At 43.1% G+C, this 21,030-nt stretch overlaps 2 protein-coding genes and 1 long non-coding RNA gene across 9 annotated transcripts in view; 1 reads left to right on the top strand and 2 right to left on the bottom strand.

Moving 5' to 3' along the window:
* The window catches only part of Npl (N-acetylneuraminate pyruvate lyase), a 35,318-nt gene extending 26,767 nt beyond the window's left edge, over positions 1–8,551 (bottom strand). For 2 of the 7 annotated variants that reach the window (XM_078022458.1, XM_078022459.1), the window contains exons 1-2: positions 8,350–8,550; positions 4,677–4,760 (exon numbers count right to left, since the gene is read on the bottom strand). In XM_078022458.1, the coding sequence (XP_077878584.1) occupies positions 4,677–4,744 (68 nt within the window). In that variant the 5' untranslated portion in view covers positions 4,745–4,760; positions 8,350–8,550. Of the gene's footprint in view, positions 1–4,676; positions 4,761–8,325 lie in introns of all 7 variants that reach the window. The other 5 variants (XM_078022456.1, XM_013356202.4, XM_013356201.4 and 2 more) reach the window with 5 other exon arrangements.
* Positions 3,644–20,587, top strand: LOC144367141 (uncharacterized). Its single transcript, XR_013426430.1, has 2 exons — positions 3,644–5,078; positions 19,432–20,587. It is a non-coding gene; the product is annotated as an uncharacterized LOC144367141 (long non-coding RNA).
* On the bottom strand, positions 13,379–14,736 carry LOC101961851 (small ubiquitin-related modifier 3). The gene has a single exon (XM_040289328.2). It carries the CDS (start codon positions 14,650–14,652, stop codon positions 14,314–14,316), a length of 339 nt encoding a protein of 112 aa, XP_040145262.2. The 5' UTR covers positions 14,653–14,736; the 3' UTR covers positions 13,379–14,313.
* Positions 20,588–21,030: the final 443 nt, after the last annotated feature.

The following is a 21,030-nucleotide window of genomic DNA, read 5'->3' as shown; positions in this document are numbered from 1 at the left end:
AAGCAGGTGTCTTTTTTCTACTGAAAAAAATGAAGCTGGGGCCTGAAGGTGCAGCTCAGTGGTGGAGTACTTGTCTAGCATCTGAAAAGTCCTGGGTTCAATCCCTAGCACTAGGGAGAAAAAAAGCAAAGAAAGAAAAGAGGACGGTGGGATGACTGGTGGGATGGTAGATAAAGATCTGTTTCCAGCTATGTGGCTTGGGCGAGCTTGCTAGTCCTTCATTTCCAAAGTTTGCAGTGTCTTCAACTGCAAAAATAGAGATACAGTGGCACACGCCTGTAATCCAAGCAGCTCAGGAGTCTGAGGCAGGAGGATCACGAGTTCAAAGCCAGCCTTAACTAGTTATTCAGAGTGAAATCCCTATTGGTGTTCGTTTCCTCTCTGGTATATGACACACTGTGAAAGATGGTCACATGGACTGGTATGATGAGGTATGGATTTTCTGTTTTATTTTGCTTTTCTACATAACAACTTAGTGAGACCCTAAGCAATTTAGCAAGACCCTGTCACTAAATAAAGTATAAACCAGGTGTGGTGGTGCATATCTGTAATCCCAGTGGGATTAAAGCCAGCCTTTAACAATTTAGTGAGACCCTGTCTTAAAATAAAAAAACTAAAAAGGGCTGGAGATGTGGCTCAGTGATTGAGTGCCCCTGGGTTCAATTCTTGGTATGGAGAAAAAAAAAAAGGTATAAGATACAGCTCCTTCACAGTCATTGTCAGAATTACACTGGAACGCAACACATAAATAAAAATGCCCAGCACAAAGAAAGACAGAGGGGATCAATCGATCAACCAACATGAGCTGCTTCTCTTCCTCTTTTTTATATTTATTTTTTTAGTTTTAGTAGACACAATTTCTTTATTTCATTTTTATGTGGTGGTGAGGTTTGAACCCAGTGCCTCACATGTGCTAGGCGAGCACTCTACCACTGAGCCACAACCTCGGCCCTCTTCCTTTCTGTTGACTATTGGTATTAAACATCCGTGAAGCATGTTACTCCTGAAATAAAATCTACCCCAGTGCCACTAGATGCTGAAGATATAAAATAAGACACATGCCCAGTTGCATGTGTCTTACCTGTTGCCTGGCACTCAGTAAATACCTGATGAATAAGGCAAAACAGCAGGAAGTAACTTGGATGCTATGCAGAAAGGTGTGCATGGGGAGGCAGGAGATACCAGGGAAGGATCCTCTAAATTTTTTCAGGGGAGTAGGGAAGAATTCCCAAAGGACGGTGTTGGGGCCAGGAAAATGATACCCAGCGTTTGGAGCTCTGGTGTGCTGAGCACTTTGAGCTAAAGAAGATTAAGTGCTTTTAGGAGCAGGCTGAGAACCATGGACTATGTGACCTCCTGCTCCTTCTCCGACGGGAGAACACTCTGATGTTCCCTTATCAGAAGGAACCTAATTCCATTGTCATATCCTGTATGAAACTTTACTGAACAGGGAAGATTAAAGTCACATTGGCAGAAGAAAAAAGTGGGAATGCTACCATACCAAAACACTGTCACAAGCTACTATCTGTTCTTCAGTGTCATTCAGTTTCCAGAAAATAAAACAAAAAAACAAAACCATTTATGAATGACGGTCCACTTTTGGGGCCGGCCCCCTTTATTTCTTTGAAAAAACAATTTACTCTTCCTCTGAAAGTGCCTGCAGTCCCAATTCCCTCTCCACTGTGAAGAGGGTGTGTAGACCTCCAGTCACCTCGTCCTCCTTTGAGTGTCACATTTTGTATGACTCCTGTGCGTGTGTCCACATTAAACAAATTTGTATGCTCTTCTCTTATTAATCTATCGCCAGCTTATTTCAACAGACTTAAAGACTCAAACCTTTAGAGAAGAGGGAGAAATTTCCTTTGCCTGGAAATGTTTTTGATGGGTAATTAGAAACGTTCCAGCAGAGTAGAAAGAGGAAAGGGTGATGGTGCAGAAAGACGGGAAGCAGATGCCAAAGGCGGAAGCCTGGAAGGGAAAAAGGCTTTGACGGTTGAGGGAAACAGACACAAAGCAGTAGAAATGAAAGGTAAGTTGGTTAGGACCTCCTACGTCATGGGAATTTGGGCTTTCATCTTTACACCAGTTCATCTCAGACTTCCAGGCACTAAAGAATCATCTGGGACCCCTTGGTAACATGCAGGTCCTGGTTCGGTGGTAGGTGGTAGGGTCTGAGATCCCGCCTGCCTACTAAGTTCCTATGTGACACTGGAGCAACTGGTCCATGGGCCACAAAACGAGTGGCAAGGGCTTCACAAAAGGGAGTCAACAGAGATTCCTAAAAAGGAGACCTCAGATTTATTCACTAGGAAGCTCCCTGGGCTGCAGGGTAGAGAACGGAGGGGAGTTGCAGCTACTTTATAGTCTAACTGGTGATACAATATGGCTAATGACATAACACCAGGACACTGCAGCCTCAGAGTCAGATTGGGTCTTGGAGATAATGTGGTTGAACGCTTTATTTATTTATTTCCTGGCACTGGGGACTGAACCTAGAAGAGCTGTACTACATCCTCAGTCCATTTTATTTTTTAAGTTTAAGACAAGGTCTCGCTAAGTGGCTTGAGGCTGGCCTGGAGCATGTGATCCTCCTGTCTCTGCCTCCTGAGTCACTGGGATTATAGGCATGTGTCACTGAGCCTGGCTTGAGACTTGCACTGTTTAATTCTTAAAAGTTCCTACAAAGAATTTTTTAAGGGTTTTATATGTGTGTGTGTGTGTGTGTGTGTGTGTGTGTGTGTGTGTGTGTGTGTGTATTTAGTTGTTGATAGACCTGTATTTTATTTGTTTACATGTGGTGCTGAGAATCGAACCCAGTACCTCACACATGCCAGGCAAGTATACTACTGCTGAGCCCCAGCCCGAGCCCCAGCCCCAGCCCCAGCCCCAGCCCCAGCCCCAGCCCCAGCCCCAGCCCCAGCCCCAGCCAGCATTCTAATTTTTGAATTTCAGGAAAGTGAGGTTCCTGGTTGAGAAAAGAAGACCTGATTTAAAAAAGGAAACGGTGAAATGGAGGTTGCAGGGCAAGACTTTGAGAAATGGGGAAAGATCCAGGAAAGCAGAGACCTTTTAGTTATCTCTACCACATGGGACCTGGGCTTCCAGGGAAACAGCTGAATAGGCAGGAGAACACACAAACACTCGAAGGGGACCCAGATAAGCACTTCCACGCTAACAAGAAGAAGCCACTTCCGGGCGAACAAGGTTCTTTTTCAGAGGTTAAAGTAGCACAGACCAGATGTAGGTAGTGTTTTCAGCTTACAGAGAGATCCTACTCTTTTGCAGGAAGTAAACCCTTCCTGCTCATGCAGTCACATGCCTTCTGTTTTATCTGCCCAATAAACAGCTGATGCATTGAGAAATAGCTGACTTCAGTCTTTCTCAGAACTTGCAGAAAGGGAGAAGTAACAAGGGGGAAAATTGTTATTCAGTTGACTAATCTAAAAGCCATTTCAGCAAGTTAGACCCAGTGAGGATGGATCTTTCTTTTTTCATGGATCTAGAAGCCAGATATTGGGATCCAATGATCTAAGAGAAAAATGGGATGTGGCCAACTTTGAGGATACTAAAAATCATAAGAAATGTCATTCAGTTTAAAGGGTAAGGTTAAGGTCTACAAATTCAGCAGAAAAAGCCAGAGATAAAGGCTTTTTAAAAATGTACCCTAAACAGTTCATGTTCCTCTTGCCCTTAACTTATATATAATGAAAGTTCAAATTACTGACCCTATGCTAGGCACTGTTGTATGGATTATCTCATTTAATGCTCATAAATCTATGTCTGCCTGTTATTATTTTTTACAGAGGAAGAAAATAGGATTGTCAAGAGAGAGAGAGAGAAAAAAAAAAAACCAGAATTCTCACTGTTTTGGTGCATGCCACCTCTGACAGATTAAAAAGGAGGAGTGGATATCATGCATGGTCACCTGTGGCACATGACCATCATCTGATTATCCAAGCAAAGAGACTGCAACAATATTCACCTAGAAGCCCAAATGCTGGCTTGGAGAGGATTACACCCCAGTCACGTGCTCTGGCTCTTTCCCCTCCCTTCACTCCCAATATTTAATCGATATTGAAATGGACTGTAAAAATGATGGGTGTCTGCCTCCCTCTTGCAGACACCCATCCACCTTCCACAGGGAAGGTTATTTTATCAAGTCTGAGCTGCCTGTCTTTTCTGTGGGTGTGTGCTGGAGCTCCAACCCAGGGCCTCATGCTCACCTTGCCAAGAAGGCATTCTGTCGCTGGGCTGTGCCTCCCTCCCTAAACAGCCTGGCAGAATCCTGCACCATGCAGACATCTAGCGACGAGATCCCCAGAGTAGCCAGAACAGCACCTGATGCCAAAGCGTGCTAAAACGGGATTCTTCCCCTCCAGTTCTAATGGCCCAACGTGGGAAATCCGGGCTGTGGTGGACTCTGGGGAGACTCTGCTTAGTGGAGCTACAGACACTGGGTTTGCCATTTTTTTGCTTCTCCCTTTCTGTGGGGTGATATAGAAAGCTCTTTCCTGACAAGGGGGTCAGAGAGAGTAAAGAGGGACAACTCACAGAAGCTGCCATTTGGCAAGGGCACTCCCAGAGGTGTGGGGCTTAAGTCACTGCTGTTCTAGAGTGCTTCCGTCCTTCTCAGCTGGATGAGAGCAGATCCCCAGTAAGTCCCGAAAGATAATTACCCATTCTCAGTCATTGGTGTGATGGTTGCAGCAACGAGACCGTGAAGTTTCTTCTTTGGGGAGGCCATTGAGCTGCTGGAATGTCTGGAAAACATACCATGTCATTTTGTCTCTTTCTTCAAGGAATGTCAATTAATGACAAAACTCCCAGGCAAAGTCCATTCCTGGTTGAGAGCTGTAAAATATGCTTACAAGCACACAAACGCACAGAGTGAGTGTAAAATGTTAGAGTTTAGTTCTAATGAGCAGAAAACTTTAAAGTCAAGGAGAGGGTGGTGGGCCTGGGAAAATCCTGCCTGGAAGGCCTCTGACTGTAGCCACACAGATGACTGAGGCAAACCAAAACCTCAAAGATTCGGGTCAATAACAGCAGACCCAAGAGAGAAGTGCAACCCAATTCAGGTAAGAAAAACATATAAATAATTACTAAAATTGAAATATGTTCAGAAACAAAATGCTCTTTTCTTTCTCCATGTTTTCATTCTGTTAAACTGGAGTCTCACCTAAAACCAGCACTTACAATCAGTCTTAAGGTTTCAGTGTGACTTATAACAATCTTCAGTTACATTTGCCTAATATCCTTTCATATTCCAATTTTGACCAGTCTTGCTCAGTTTTCCGAGTTCTAGTAGAACATGTAAACCTCATATTCACCTCTCTCTTTCCCATTGCAGCAGACTTCCAAGGGAGGTCAGGGAATGTTCCACTGGAATTTTTCTCCCTGCCTTGAGCCCTTTGCTTGATATCTATTATCAAGCGATAACTACTTGGTTGGATGAATGAGGTGCTCAGACTGTAGCAGGAGGATGAAGCCTCTTGGAGGGGACGCTCATTGCTAAGTCAACCCCACACTCATGGCAGCCAAAGGACCCTTCCCCTGGCAGAATGCAACTGTCTGTAAACCGTGTAGGAGACCCAACACAGCCAATGGAGCACAGTGCTTGACAGCCTGGGTTCTGTGGGCAAACTGCCTGCTTCAACTCTCAGCTCTGCCTCTTGCTAGTTATAGACACATTATTATTTTTTGAGCTATAAGACAGAAAAGCCACAAATGTGATTTGAAGCCACATATGCGACGTCTAAAGTCAGAGAAGAAAATAAACAATAATCAGATAGTATTTTGTGACTATTATACAAAAGTGGGCTTCTAGCAAATAACAGTGATACAGACAAGTGATAAATAAGAAGAGATATGTTATAGTTCTGACATTTCAGGCACATTAAAAATCCAATGCCACTACACTGAGATCTGGCCCAGATAACATAGCACTTTTTTTGTGTGTGTGGTGCTGGGGATTTAACTCAGGGCTTTGTGCATGCAAGGCAAGCACTCTATCAACTGAGCTAATCTCCAGCCCAACATAGGACTTAATTATGAACAAACTCTTTCTGTCTGCTCATCTTATAACTGTGAACCGCATCTCCCTAAATGAGAATCAACTTCTGGACAGAGAGTCCTACCTAGCTCAGGTGAACCCTTGAGAAACACTAATTGCTTCTGTGACAAGCCAACATACCTTTCCTTGCAAACTGACGTGTTCCCAGCAACACTAGCTCCCAACATCAAGCTTAAGCACTGCATGCAGTGCTCCTCTGTGCTGAAGAGCAATGAAGGAGAGCCTAGATTGAGTGACAGGATGCTAGGATTTCTCTGTCATTTCCTAGTTAAAACCTGAGACTAAAATTATGTTGGAAGTTTATAAAGATAAGTATAATCACCTGATCCACAGGGAAAACACAAGACAAGAAATCACAAGATGTGGTTCTAGTCCTTGGGCCTCCTATGACCACCTTCATTACTATGGGCAGGTCACTTGGCCTCTGAACCTGGGAGGCCCCATGTATACCAGAGGAGTGTCAAGCATCAAATGAGTGAGACACTTTGCCTGCTGTGTTTCTTCACCTGGCACTCCTACAAGCATATTATTAACTCAAGATACTCCAAGAGGGCCTACCAGTTGTCCTCTAAATGGCTTTTTCCCTCTGTTCCTTTTAGTAGAGGGATTAGAGGGCCAGCTCTGGAGTCGAACTTCATGGGTCCACATCCTGGCAAACTTTGGCCTGTTACATGACCTCTCTGTGCTTAGTTACCCTTCTGTAAATGGGGATATGTTTCATAGGGTAGTTGAGAAATTAAATGTAACATGCTTGACAACAGCACATAGCTAGTACATGTTCAGTGCCCTCCATGAAGTCTTGCCTGATGAACATAAAAAGATGGCACAGGTATTATGATTCCTTTCCCAGCACCATCTTCCCAGGTGTACACGTTCTGCTGGCATCTCCTCCTCAAGCCTCTCTATTCCTGTCTATTCAGGAACTAAGGCATTTCAGTTTTGCTATCTTTTCCCCTGGCAATTCTTTCTCTCCTTTACCGCCCTTCTCATGACTTATTTCTTGTTACTGCTTATCTAGACCAGTGGACATAACCCCTGGCCCATGGGGCCCATCAAAGTGCAACAAGGTTCAAATGATAGGAGTGCCGAGCACTTAAGCTGGCATCAAAAGTCTCCTAAATCAAACAGTACTAGCAGGTTCAGGCTAAATAGACTTCTGGTTTCTGCTTAGGGCTGCATTTATTTCATACTTAGTAATCCTGATATTCTCAGGATGTTCTGTCTTTAGTTGAAATAAATCAAATTAATTGCCACTTGAGTAGTTCAAAACATAGGGCTTGGAGAATACAGGTTAGGGACTGGGAACCACTCTCTCCTTCAAGCCACAGGGGCTGCCAGATCCATCCTCCAGGAGCTGGAACATTTCTGGGGCCAACTCCTTGGCCTGTCCCCACAGTCCAGTGCACCAGCCAAAACTGTATATTAACTGCTCCCTGTGGCTCCTCTTGGCCCTGGCCTGCTAGTCTTTGTTCCCAAGGTACTCCCACTGCAGTCCCCTCAGTTTAGCCACCTTTAAAAAACTCACTTTAAAAGCCAGTGAATTCCCTGGTCCTCCCAGCTGAAAATTATTTCTTAACCCTCAGAATTTCCCCCTAACACTTTCTTTTCATAAAAACCTCCTGACAGTTAGAAACAGGAAAGTTTGGGTTCCTCTCCTCCACTGCCAGCCATCTGAGGGTAGGAAGAGCTTCAAAATTTTATCTTTGCAGAAAGCAATGCACTAAATAAAGAACACTTGCTGACTTGGTGAGGTGTTAAAATCCTATAGAAAAAGGAAGCCCAATTTTAACACGGGATGATCAATATTTTCAAAATTCGAGTTTCAAAATACACTTGGGATGTTATCCTTTCTTGATAGCTTTTATCAAGAGCAAATGGTAAAAATGATCTCCAGCCCAAGGCTTAATGTGAATTTAGAATGTAATTATTAAAACACTGAGGAGGGGGTAATACACTTAAAAACTTACACCTGTATCCACAGATAAGAACTGCAAAGAACTAACTCAAGCGGCTTAAGTCAAAATTCTCTAGAGAAAGGCAAAGTTTTAAAAAAAACAACATAAAATTTTTAAAAGGGGAGGGGGAAAATCTGGCTTTGCCCAAGGAGAAGAAGAAATAGAGACATTTGAAAAAAAGAAAAGGCAGAAATAGAACCAATTTTTCATGTGTAATCGTTACAATCCCTTCGGCTCAATGGCTAACTGATCATTTTGAGACAAGGATCCTCGGAGACCCGACTACGCGGTCCCTACCGAAGCCGGGGGAGTGACACTTGCCCGGGCCGGGAGGGTGTCGCATTCACACTGGCTCTGCTGCATTCCCCAGTGTATCTGCTTCCTTCTGGGCTCGGGTCGCGCGGTCTCACCGACCCCAGCGCCTGTTCCCTGCGCCTCTGGGCAGGAAGGCGGCGCCTCGTCTGCCTGCGCCCGCGGGTCCTCGGTCCCGGGCGCCCAGGACGCGCTCTTTAAGCCGGCTGGCGCAGGACCACGTGCCGCGCTCGGGCGCCTGGGGATTGTAGTTCCACGGCCCCGCCCGCGGCGCGCCGCCCGAGCCGCAGTGGCCCTGAGTCGCCTCCTCCGCCGGGGTGACCTTAACTGTGCTCCGAAATGCGGGCGGCGCCAAGTCCGGTGCCCCGGGAGTCAAAGCCTCCGACCAGGGGTTGGGGGCGCGGAGCCCACGAAACCTCTCCCTGCCCCTTCTGCGCCCGGCCCTTGCCGCTCGGTTCCTCGGTCTTAGCTTTTCTTCTCTGGCCCCGTTTCTGCAAGACCCGGTATTGGTGCCTCTGCGGTGAGAGGTCCGGGCTGCCTTTACCAAGCCTGGGGGACCCCGCTGCCCATCAGGCCTGGCTCTCTTCAGGCCCCGCCGCTGCCCCAGCCTGGCTCGCTCTCCTGGGCGAAAGAGATGGCGGATTTAGAAATGGCTTAGCTACTAATGCAGGAGGTTTTCTGGTCTGTACTGGAGAACAATTGGAAGAGTTTTGAAAGGGAAACGTTTTGTTTTGTATTTTTTAAAATAAAATGTCTGTACTTGTAGAAATGTCTAGAAGCGTTATTTGTTTGTGATGCAAATGCTACTGGCGATGGAACCCAAGCCCCCACACCCTTGCTAAACCACTGAGCTACATCTCAAGCATTTTTTTTTTTTTTAGATTATAATTATATATAATAGTGGGATTCATTACAGTTTGATTAACCTCATTCCCCAGTATCTTCCAGTTAGGTAGAACTTGACACAGGCAGTCCCATTTTGAAACATTTCCTCCATCTTAGCAAGAGTCACTTCACGGTTACGCTGACTCAGCCTGACCTTAAAACCCAGACAATACTTCACCATCATGCAAAGAAAGGAAATTAATGTATCTAGTACTGAATCCCGGAAAACACAAGGTTCGACATGGGGCAGTGATCACCTCAAAGAAAGTGACCAAAAGGCACTTTCCTGACAACCCCTAGCAACCGACTAATCACAAAAATTCCCCTGGTCCTCGTGCCCCTGTATCTACTGTAAGTGGAAAAGGGTCCCAGTCTCTACTGGTCCTCATCCCCAGGTTTGTCCCAAATAAACCTGCTACTGTTGAGCCACGGCCCCTGTTATCTTAATTTGCTTCTTTCCTTACACTTCCCATTCCCTCATTTCCTCTCTTCCCCTGATCCACTTGCTCAACTGATCTCCCTTCTACTATTATTTTAATCGGTGCTTCATCAATATATATACAAGTGGGATTTATTGTGGTATATTTGTACATGCACATAACATATGTTTTTTTTTTTCCTAAATACTCTTTTAATTAAAAAAAAATTGAGATAGAGTCTTTCTAAATTTCTGAGGCTGATCTGCCCTGGAACTTGCAAGTCCATCTGGTGAAGGCATTCTGGCACCCGATGTCTGACAGGGTCACAGCATGGGGGATGCTGTGGCAAGGCATACCGTCTGGAAACTGGAACCATTAGGAATGTTCAGTGTGTTGTTTATGATAACTCATATGATAACAGGGCATACGTCATCAATAATAAAAGTATGCATTGCCTGAGATTGCAGGAAAATTCTCAGAATGAGACTAAGGGTACAATGGAGACATGCCATGAGGTATGTTTCAATATCTCACAGGATACAAACAATGATGTTATTCCTCAAGCCTAAGCAACGAGAAATATTTATCCCATGATTAACAATTTATACCAGCCTCCCCCAACCCCATCCTAAAACCACAACCTGTTCAATAGCCTAGCTACAGAAAAACAATTGCTGTGCCAACAGTACAAGGACCATCGTATGTAGCTTATGATATCCCCTCGAGAACAAGAGACTAATAAAAATACATTCCCCAACCAATAGGCCCTCCTTTGCTTTTCGCAGAAACTTATGATGAAAATGGAAAATACATAGTTAATATAAATGACAAATGGGTTGAGGTGTAAAGCCTGCCCTTTAGTTAAAGATTACAAAGACATAAGAATTGGTGTGCTTTGACCAAGGATCAAGGAAGTTCTTTAAGAAAGCAGTTGAGGCTGGGATGTAGCTCAGTGGCAAAGTGTCTGCCTTGCATTCGCAAAACCCTGGGTTTGACCCCCAGTTCCAAAAAAGAGAAAAAAAAAAAAAAAGAACCCCACCAAAAAAAAAAAAAAAAAAAGATTAAGAAAGCAGTTGAATAGGTCATATGAAAAAAAGGAAATTACCTTGGAAATTAAAATAGAATAATGTAAAATTAACATAGATATATTTTAGAGGCACTTCAGAGTAGTAGGCTTTTAAATAATAGACTTTCACTACTTTAAGTGTGTTTTACTGAGATTTTAGTTTAGAAGTAAAAGTCATTGTACTGTCATGTATGACTAATTAAAACAAATAAAAAAATTTAAAAAGAAAGCTTACCAATAATCATAAGTATGCTTTAAAGTTAAAGGTTAATAAAATAATTATAGGTATGCTTTAAAGTTAGAAGTGAATAATAGGTCAGGAGTCATGTAGTCTAGTTGCGTTGCCTAGCACCTAGTGATTGAGTAAAATCGCAAAAGCTTAATCATGATTGTCTAAGGTTACAGAAAAATATTTTGAACAATGTACTCAATATCTTAGGTAATCAAGTGTATGTCAGAAAAGATTGTAACTCTTGAAAATCATGTAAATCAAAAGAGTTTCAGGCTTTGAAGCCACTGGAGCTGTCTATAGTTACTTTCTAATATTTGACATTGTACTCATAAATCAGGAGGAACATAGCCATAAACAAGTCTTCAGCTTTTTCTTGTTGATGTGAATGGATGCTTATTATTTCATTTAGAAAAAATAAAATTTCCAAAAGTATTTCTAGTTTGCAAAGTGCTTTTAAATGCATTATAATTGCTATTTCCATGCATGCAGCGCCAGAGATAATTGCTAATAATTATAAGTACCACATTCAGTGCTTACTCTGCCTGCACAGTTACTAGCTATTTAAATTTGATTCATAAAGCAATCTCATGTGGTAGGTACTTTTGAGAAAGTTCATATATTATAGATGAGGAAGCATCATTCCATTTCTCAGAACAGAAACAGAAGTTTAAAGAGCTTAGGTAATGTCAGAGACCATAGCAACGGGAAAAGTTGAGCTGTGATTTCACATAGCCTGGGAGCTTATAATTTCTTTCTTTTCTTTTTTTTTTTTTAGTTATCGAGGGTTGAACCCAGGGCAATTTTGTTACTGAGCTACATCTTCAGCCTTTTTTATTTTTTATTTTGAAACATGGTCTTGCTAAGTTGCTGAGGCTGGCCTTAAATCTGTAATCCTTCTGCCTCAGTCTCCCAAGTGGCTAGGAGCTCATAATTTTAATCACTCCTGCATGCTATTCTGTGGAAGGAAGAAAGGGAAAGAGGGAGGGGAAAAAGTTCTGGTTATATGAGATGACTTTTCCTAAGGATGGAGCATAGTTTTTATTTTTTAATTTGTTAATAATGTCAATAAGAATATCATCCGAACAGCACAATGTCAGTGACTTTTTAAAAGACCCAACTTAGGACTCCTTCCTTCTGTACCTAAAAGATATAGGTATTAGACTCAACATTGTCAACCAATTAACCCATATTCTAAATGCCTAAATGATCTACTGTTTATATAAATATAATATAAAGCAATTCCTTATAACCAAGTGTTAGAATTTGTTAAGAAGTAGATGCTAAAATGGGATTAGATGTGCAAGAGATAGATTTACTGGGGGGCTGGGGATGTGGCTCAAGCGGTAGTGCGCTCACCTGGCATGCGTGCAGCCCGGGTTCGATCCTCAGCACCACATACAAACAAAGATGTTGTGTCCGCTGAAAACTAAAAAATAAATATTAAACTTCTCTCTCTCTCTCTCTCTCTCAAAAAAAAAAAAAAAAAAAAAAAGAAAGAAAGGAAAGGAAAAGATTTATTGGGGAAAAGAACTGGAGAAAGCAGGGACATCCGCCAGACTGAGATGTAGGTTGACATCTGTGGAAGGAGAGCTGGAAGGAGAGAGAAGGAAAGGATAATATGGGGTAGGGAGAGTCTCACCAGAATGGGGTGCAGGTGCACACAGCATCCATTCTGTGTGCTGACAAACTCAGGGCCTTTTGTGTGAATTGTGGGGGAGACATTGATCTTTAAAAATATGGTAAATGTAGAGACAGATCTGGACAAAGATTATGAGAACACTGAGTGGGATCACATCTGGGCTGAGGCGTGTGTGTGTGTGTGTGTGTGTGTGTGTGTGTGTGTGTGTAGAATGTTTGAGAAAAGTCTTCCTGGAATGGGTGACAACCCCCGCCCCCCAAGTCTCAGACAATGGGTAGGTCAGTAGGGCTTAAAAGGGACAGTTAGACAGCAGGGGACTCAGAACTGGGGTGCAGCCCTCGGACCCTTTCCTCATAAGTGGCAAGGGCTCTGTGACCTTTCCTCTGTGGTTATCCAGTATCATCTAATCATCAGTCTTTTTTTTTTTTTTTTGGTGCTGGGGATTGAATCCAGGGCCTGATGCATGTAGTAAGGCAAGCACTCTACCAACTGAGCTATAGCCCAGCCCTAATCATCAGTTCTTAATCTTTCATGCTTATATTTCTTGTCCCCCATTCTTTTTTTTTTTTTTTTTTACCAAACTATCTTTACTGTTTACAGTAGTAAAGGGTAACATAATGTACAAATTGGTGAACAAACAACAGAGCCAACAACATCCCACCAGAGCCCATACAGCAAAACAGGAAATGAGGACATTTCTGCAAGATCTCAAGCAAGCGAGGTGATGGGTCACCATCAGGGGACTATAAAAGGCAGAGAATGACCATCAAGCAGCAATGGATCCTTACAGGACAATAGGCAGAACTATGAACATTTTAATTGGTAAAGATTCCCAAATATCTCACAGAACTGGAGTCACTGTTCTAATGCATAATTTCGATACTTATTTGGACAGTGGCAAAGTAAAAATCCATAAGAACACTAAGTCACCTTTCTGTGGGTTTCTTTTGCAACCACACTTTGAAGCAGCTCTTTTATACAACATAACTGCAAATTCAGTGATATTTCATCTTACTTTACATAAAGACCGTAATTATCTGTTAGAAGTAAATCTGAGGCCACAATACAATTACCAAATGAGAAACATGGTAATTATTTCCTGGTTTTGAAAAAAGAAAAGCTGGTTTTGGTTGTGCCCATCATTGCCCACATACCCACACCCAAGCACCGAGTGCAGAGGTGGCATCCTGGGCCTCAGACCCAGAGGGGATACACTCAGGAGCAGAAAGCACTTGGGCCTTATTACTGAAGGACTTATTTTGTTTTTTACCTTTGAAGAAGTGTTCCAGTATTTTGCCTTCAACTATACCATATGCTTGATGAAGTCTGTCATTTGCAGCTTTTAGAATTTTAATAATGCGCCTGGTGGAATTCCACCCCCCACTCTCTCCCACAGATGCACAGTGTGAACATGAGCTCTCCACGTGATTCGGACAAGTAGCTCCAGCAGTGACCTCTTCTCCAGGGGTGAGAGCCTGGCCACAGACTGAAAGCCAACATTTGGCCACAAGTTTGAAGGAAAACATGTTTTGAGAGGGGCAATGAACAAAACCGAGAACAAAAACAAACCCAAAACCTTAAAACTCATTTCACAAAGAGAACAATGTGATTGGCCCAATGTAAGCTGAAGACTCATCCCTGCAGAGTTTTGAGCTGCACTTGAGGTGCTTCGAGGATCGTTTCGGTGACTGTCCTTGTCTTTCTCGGACTCCTCTGTGATCAGCGTGGTCGCTCACCATTCAATAACAAATGCAAGGACGATGGCAGGGTGTGGGGTGGTCCCTCTGGAGGCCATGCCTCCCGTCTGCTGCTGGAACACATCGATGGTGTCCTCATCTTCCATCTCCAGCTGGGCTGGAGTGTCTGTTTCATTAATTGGCTGCCCATCAAACCTGAATCTAATCTGTCTCATTGACAAGCCCTGCCTCTCGCAGTAGGCCTTCATCAGCTTGCTCAGTGGGGTGTGCCTCTTGATCTTGAACTGCACCACCGAGCCATCCTGCCCCGCCACCTTCAGGTTGATGTGGTCATTCTCCGTCTTCACACCCTCCTTGGGCTTCTCCTCGGACATGGCTGCGCGGCGACGGCAGCGAGACGCGGAGGCGGAAGAGGCAGCGCGAAGCGGGCGAGTCACGCTCTGGGCCCCGCCGCTCTCCCTCTTGTCCCCCATTCTACCGTGAAGGACTCAAGGCCAGCACTGTGCTGGGCAGAGTGCCTGTTTACCTGCAGGCAGAGAAGCTGAAACCTGGAGATATTTACTCCCTTCAACTCTCCTTTGTTTTAAGAAAGTGTATTGTAGTTCTACGTCACATTTTGATTGCTGCAATTGAAGTAAGACCTCCACGGGCTGGGGGAAGAGCCTGGGGATCTGGTGAGCTGAAATTGATCAGACTGTTTCATCTGTGGAACAGCAGGTGGAGCCTATCACCTGTTCTTGCACTTACTTCTTCCCCTTATTTCTAGTAGGGATGCCCTTACCAGAAAAGAGGAAATGGATTTAGTCAGCTGAAAACTGGAACCTTCATGAAGGAAGAGACCTAAGTTGGGTGTTGAAGGGCCGCTATCTGTTGTAGGCAGTAGAAGCCCTGTCCATTGGCGAGCAACTCCTTTCTATTCAACTCTATTCTATTCTATACAGAACGTGTGAGGTCACAGGTGTGAGAGTGACTACCGGAAGTTCTGGTTTGTATGGGTGTCCTTGGGGCTGGTGGAAAAGATGGAGTATCCTCTGAGAAGGGTTCAGGTCCTAAATAGAAGTTGAATTGATGGCTGGCCCCAGGGACAAAGACCCTTATCCTTCAGGGCCTGTCTTCTGAGGATGAGCCCAATCAAGAGGCATTTCTTGAGGGGGTGGAAGTCCTGTGCTTAAGCTGGTTTCAGAGAACTCTGGAGTCACAGGGAGGGACATTCCTGACAGCAGTGTCTTGCAGCAATACTCTCCTGTCTCCTGGCTTAGCCATGTGAGACTCATACCAGTTTCCTAAGGAGAAAGGACTTGAAGGAAAACAATGAGTTGAACAAAAGTGATGAGCATCCATACATGGAATTCTTAGCCTGGGGTCTGTGACTCTGTTTTTTTTTTCTTTTTAATAACAGTTTTATTGAAGTATAATTTAAGTATAATTCATCTATTTAAGTATACTTTTATTGAAGTATAATTTAAGTACCATGTATCTATTTAAGTATACAATAGTTCAATGGTCAATAGTTCAGTATATTCAGAATTATGTAACCATTGTCACAATTGATTTTAGAAATTTTCATCAACCCTCCTCAAAAACCACACAACCTTAGTAGTCTCTCCCTTTTCTAGACCCCCTGCCGACCCTTAGCCCTGAGCAACCTCTAATCTTTCTGCTGCTATAGATTTGCTTATTCTGGACCTTTCAAATCAATGGAACCTTACACTGTGTATGGCTGGCTTTTCTCATGTAGCACAATGTTTTCAAGGTTTGCCCATATACAGCACAGCAGGAAACAGTACTTCATTCCTTTTTGTGGCCAAATAATACCTGACTGTTTGGAGAGACCACATTGTATTTACCCATTCTTCAGGTAAAGGACATTTGAATTGTTTCTGTTTTTTGGTTATTATGACTACTATGACAGCAGGTTCTAAACTCCTGACATCTTGTGGTGTCCTTTTCCACTGGAGTTAGTTTATAGTATTTGGGCCTCTGTTCAGTTCCTCAGAGGTCTCAAGTCCTTCCCAAGGTCAGGGCTTTTCCGTGTACCCAGGTTGCTCTTTATCTCTCTGTTTCTCCTTCTTCAGATCCTGGTTTAAATGAGAGGGTCCTGACTTCAGATTCTCCCAGTTCAGGTCTCCCCAGCACCCACTGCTTTCCCTTTTGATCACCACGTCTCAGCGTGTTTGTGTGTTTGTTTTTTCCGTTCTGTTCCATGTGACACCCAGAGTGCCTACACTCCACAAATAGTAGAATTAGTATGGATAGCAGAAAGGATGTGGCTAACCTAGGGCAGTGTCAGCCCTGTGACCTGAATGTAGACTTCAGTGCTGATGGAGGAGGGGGCCTCCCTGTTGATTGGTGTTCATGCAACAGTAGGAACCTTGGTGGCCCAGAGAGATGGTGTTGTACCGAGTGGGGAGCTAGGGAACTCACAAGGACACAGAAGACTGTAATGCATCTTAGAAAGCAAGAAGTGATTCCTGGCAATTTGGGGAACACTTCCTCATCGCTGACTTTGTGACCCAGGCTTCCTGAATTGCATCCCTTGATGTTTGTGTCCAATGGGTCACATACACTGTTTGGTCACCTCTGAACAGTAGAGAAAAACTGAAAATGCAGGTCTGGTTTGACTATGAGTATAGGAAATGATGAGGGTACCATAGGTTGTAAACAGAAGAGAAAGTTAATATTAATTTTGCTTGACAGGGCTTGACAATATTCAGATTATCACAGAAGCAAATCTTCCTTTTGAAGGATGTTCAGCCTATATCAGCTATTGCCTGCATGAACACAGGCACTTTGGAAACACAAGAGAGATATATTCTACTTGTGACAACACTGCACATGTTCTTCAGAAATCTCAAAGAGTAATGAGCTTGCCTTCAAAAAGCATACCCAAACTCCCAAGCTGCTCCCATAACAAATAGCCTATGTCAAAAATTCACCACCAGGTGGCAGTCGATCAGCAGAAATTGCTTTTTTCTTCATGAGTCTTTTCCCCCCGACTGGAAGTTTCTGGGACTATCAGGAATCAATAACAAATAGATGATATTTCTCAGCTCTCCTCCTCCTCCAAAAATCTATGTAGTTTACATCTTGAGTTTTTAACATCTTCAATCCGTCTTTTTCTCATTGATCTTAAATTAGGACTGGGGATGCCTAGCGTGCTCAAGGCCGTGGATTCAATCCCCAGTTCAGGGGGAAAAATGCATAAAAACAAAGAAATCAAACACAAGCAATTAAGCCTCCTGCTCCATATTGGTTCTTTGGGTTTTGAAGATAAACGTGACTATAACTCTGCTATTTATTTATTTATGAACCGGGGATGAAACCCAGGATGCTTTACCACTGAGTTATATCCACAGCCCTTTTATTTTTTGTTTATTATTATTAATGTTTGTACCAGGGATTGAACCCAGGGATGTTTAACCACTGAGCCACATCCCCAGCCCTATTTTGTATTTTATTTAGAGACAGGGTCTTACTGAGATGCTTAGCACCTTGCTAAATTGCTGAGACTGGTTTTGAACTTGTGATCCTCCTACCTCAGCCTCCCAAGCCACTAGAATTATAGGCATGTGCCATTGTGTCCGGCCTCAGCCTTTATTATTTTTTATTTTGATACAGGTCTAAGTTGCTTAGGGCCTTGCTAAGTTGCTGAGGCTGATTTTAAACTTGCAAACTTCCTGCCTCAGCCTCCCAAGCTGCTGAAATTACAGATATGCACACCCAGCTATTTTTTATTTTGAGATGAAGTCTCACTAAATTTTGCAGGCTGACCTTAAACTTGCAATTCTCCTGCGTCAGCCTCCCAAATTGATGGAATGACAGGCCTGTACCACTATGCCCAGCCAACCCAGCCAGTCTTGATTTTTTGATGTGTAGAGAATGCTTAAAAATTTTGTTCAAGTTTAGTTCATAAGCATATTCTCTTCATGAACAAAATTCTCTACCCCCTTCATCAGATTGAGTTGAAATGGGACACTTCAGAAAAATGTATTTTAGCTCTTAAATAAAGAATTTCATTGTATGTTACATATGTTTTGAATGGAGGAAAAACTTACTGGAAAGAATTTGATGAGGTACATGAAATTTCAAATTTAATTTGCTTCCACCCAAGGCTGGCTTGATGCTGGGTAACAATTGAATTTGAGAGCTAATGGTCCAGGATCTGGGAGACTTAGGCCCTTCCTGAGAACTCAAGGAGATTTTGTTTATCTTGTACCTCTTATTTCTTCCACCTAAGCTTTTAGGACATGGTCACCCTGGTGTGATACACACATTCCAGTTTTCAGAGTATTTCCATTGTCTCCTTTGGCCAGGTTCATCTGGCCCTAATGGAAAGCTTGTAGAAATTGTGATAAAATCTCATGTTTCCTTCTGTTGCTCCATTTCTCAGCTTAGGTGTCTTAGCTATAGCCTAAATTATGTTATCTCCAAAAGAAATATACAATCTCTATTTAGTTATGCATTGAAAGTTGGGCCAAGTAGGTACAAAAAGGCAAAATGCAGAATAACATTTATTCATTTCTCCCATTTGTATTAAAAGAAAAAAAAGGGGTATGTGTAGGGATACAACTGAATATGCCTCAATATATTAATAACGATAATGTTAAAATACTTACCAACTGGTTCAGCATGGGTTAATTGGCTCTTATTGCTAGGGGGCTCCTAAAAGGTCCCCTAATGCCCATGCTTAGAGCCTTCAGTGATGGATGAAAACTCTAGGGGGCAGCACTCCAGGGGTGAGAAACAGCAGCTCTTCACCAACCTGTAGGGAGTACTGAGCTATCTTACCAACTGTGTGGGCCCATACTGGTGCAGGCCTGCTGTCATCAGCTGTTTTTCTGGGAAAGAGGATAGAGGCAGAGTACTATTTAAAATGCTTTTTGTTTGAATCCTGTTTAACCAAATGCATGTGGTAGAAATAATTTTGTTTAGTTCAGGAGATGTATCTTTTTTTATCTGGCTCTTGATGTTTCTATCCAGTTACTTGATGTCAGCCTGCCTCCAGTCTCAGGGTTGATTCCTTTGATTCCATCTGATCGGATCCTCCACCAAGAGCTTTCCTCAAGATCCTCTACTTCTTTTTTTTTTTTTTTTTAAAGAGAGAGAGAGAGAGAGAGAGAGAGAATTTTAACATTTATTTATTTTTTTCTTAGTTCTCGGCGGACACAACATCTTTGTTGGTATGTGGTGCTGCTGAGGATCGAACCCGGGCCGCACGCATGCTAGGCGAGCGCGCTACCGCTTGAGCCACATCCCAGCCCCAAGATCCTCTACTTCTGCAGGAAGAAGAAGCCTGGCTGAACTCCCTCTCAGCCTCCCTCAGTTCCCCCAACCCTCTTTTTGTTAATTATCTTGTCTACCTACCAGACCTTAATTTTATTATTACCTGATCAGGCATCACTTTGCTTAATCTCATGATTGGAATATGGTTGTGTGTATCTTTCCACAAGTTTTATGTACATAGAACCTGTGTGACCTTAGGTTTTATCTCTGTACCAGCACTGGTGGGAATAGACGTTAATTAGTGCTACTAACATCATTAACAATTAGGGAAATGCAAATCAAAACTACACTGAGGTTTCATCTTACTCTGTTCAGAATGGTAGCCAAGAATACCAAAAAATAATACATGCTGGAGAGAATGTGGACAAAAAGGAAGTCTTATACTCTTGATGGGAATGTAAATTAGTACAACTGCTTGAAACTCAGTATGGAGGTTCCTCAAAAGACTAGGTATGGAATAACCATATGTCCTGGCTATACCACCCCTTGGTATTTCTCGTAAAGAATTAAAGCCATCTTACTATAGCAATACATGCATACATTATAAGCACAATTCACGATAGCCAAACTATTGAACTAGCGAGGAATCCATCAAGGATGAATGAATAAAGAAAACGTGAAGTATATATATATATATATGTATATATGCACACATGTACAGAGTTTTATTCATCCACAAGCAAAAATGAAATTATTCATTTTCAAGAAAATGGATTAAATTTGAGACCATTATGTTAAATGAACCAAGACAACTCAGAAGATCAAATGTTTCATGTTTTCTCGCATACGTGGAAGCTAGGGAGGAGAAAGGAAAAAAAAAAGGTGGGGCTGCACGTCTCATGAAAATCGAAGGGACATTGGTAGAGCTGAAGAAAGGGACCAGTGAAGGGAGGGACAGGGGAAATATTGAAGAATGATATTGGCCAAATTCTATTGTTATAGTGTGTGCATGGATGAATATATAACAACAAATCCCACCATTATGATCAACTATAATGCACCAATAAAAACATGGAATAAAGTGCACTCCTCTATCACGGGATGTTTAAAAAAAATATTGTGCTGTTCACTTGCATTAATTACATAGGTTTGTGCCTCCACCTGCCTGGTGCAGAGCCAGCCTCCCTCCAAGTCTCTTATGACATGGTGGTAACTGCAGGGTGCTCCCTGCCATCCATCCTTTCCTGTTCTCCCAGGTGGAGCTCCTTGCTGACGTCCCTGCCCTGCAGCCCTGGCAGAGGGCAGGGTCTCATCTCAGCCCAGGCTGTTCTCTCCTGGGCTCACAAGAGCATCAGCCACACCATCCCTAAACTTGTGGAGAGAAGCTCCTTCTCTTCTCTGTCTCATGTTTTCCCATCTGGGCCCCAGAGCAGCTGACTCTTGTCTGTCCTCTGGCTGAGCCCTTCCCTCCCCCTGCAGGGCTTCTCTCTGGGGGGCTCAGACAGGAGTGTAAGGAGATAGGTCAGGGA

The sequence above is a fragment of the Ictidomys tridecemlineatus genome, chromosome 10 (assembly GCF_052094955.1).
Source record: "Ictidomys tridecemlineatus isolate mIctTri1 chromosome 10, mIctTri1.hap1, whole genome shotgun sequence".
Taxonomy (NCBI): Eukaryota; Metazoa; Chordata; class Mammalia; order Rodentia; family Sciuridae; genus Ictidomys; species Ictidomys tridecemlineatus.
Note: the sequence above shows the minus strand (reverse complement) of the source record. Positions and strands in the feature narration are given on the sequence as shown.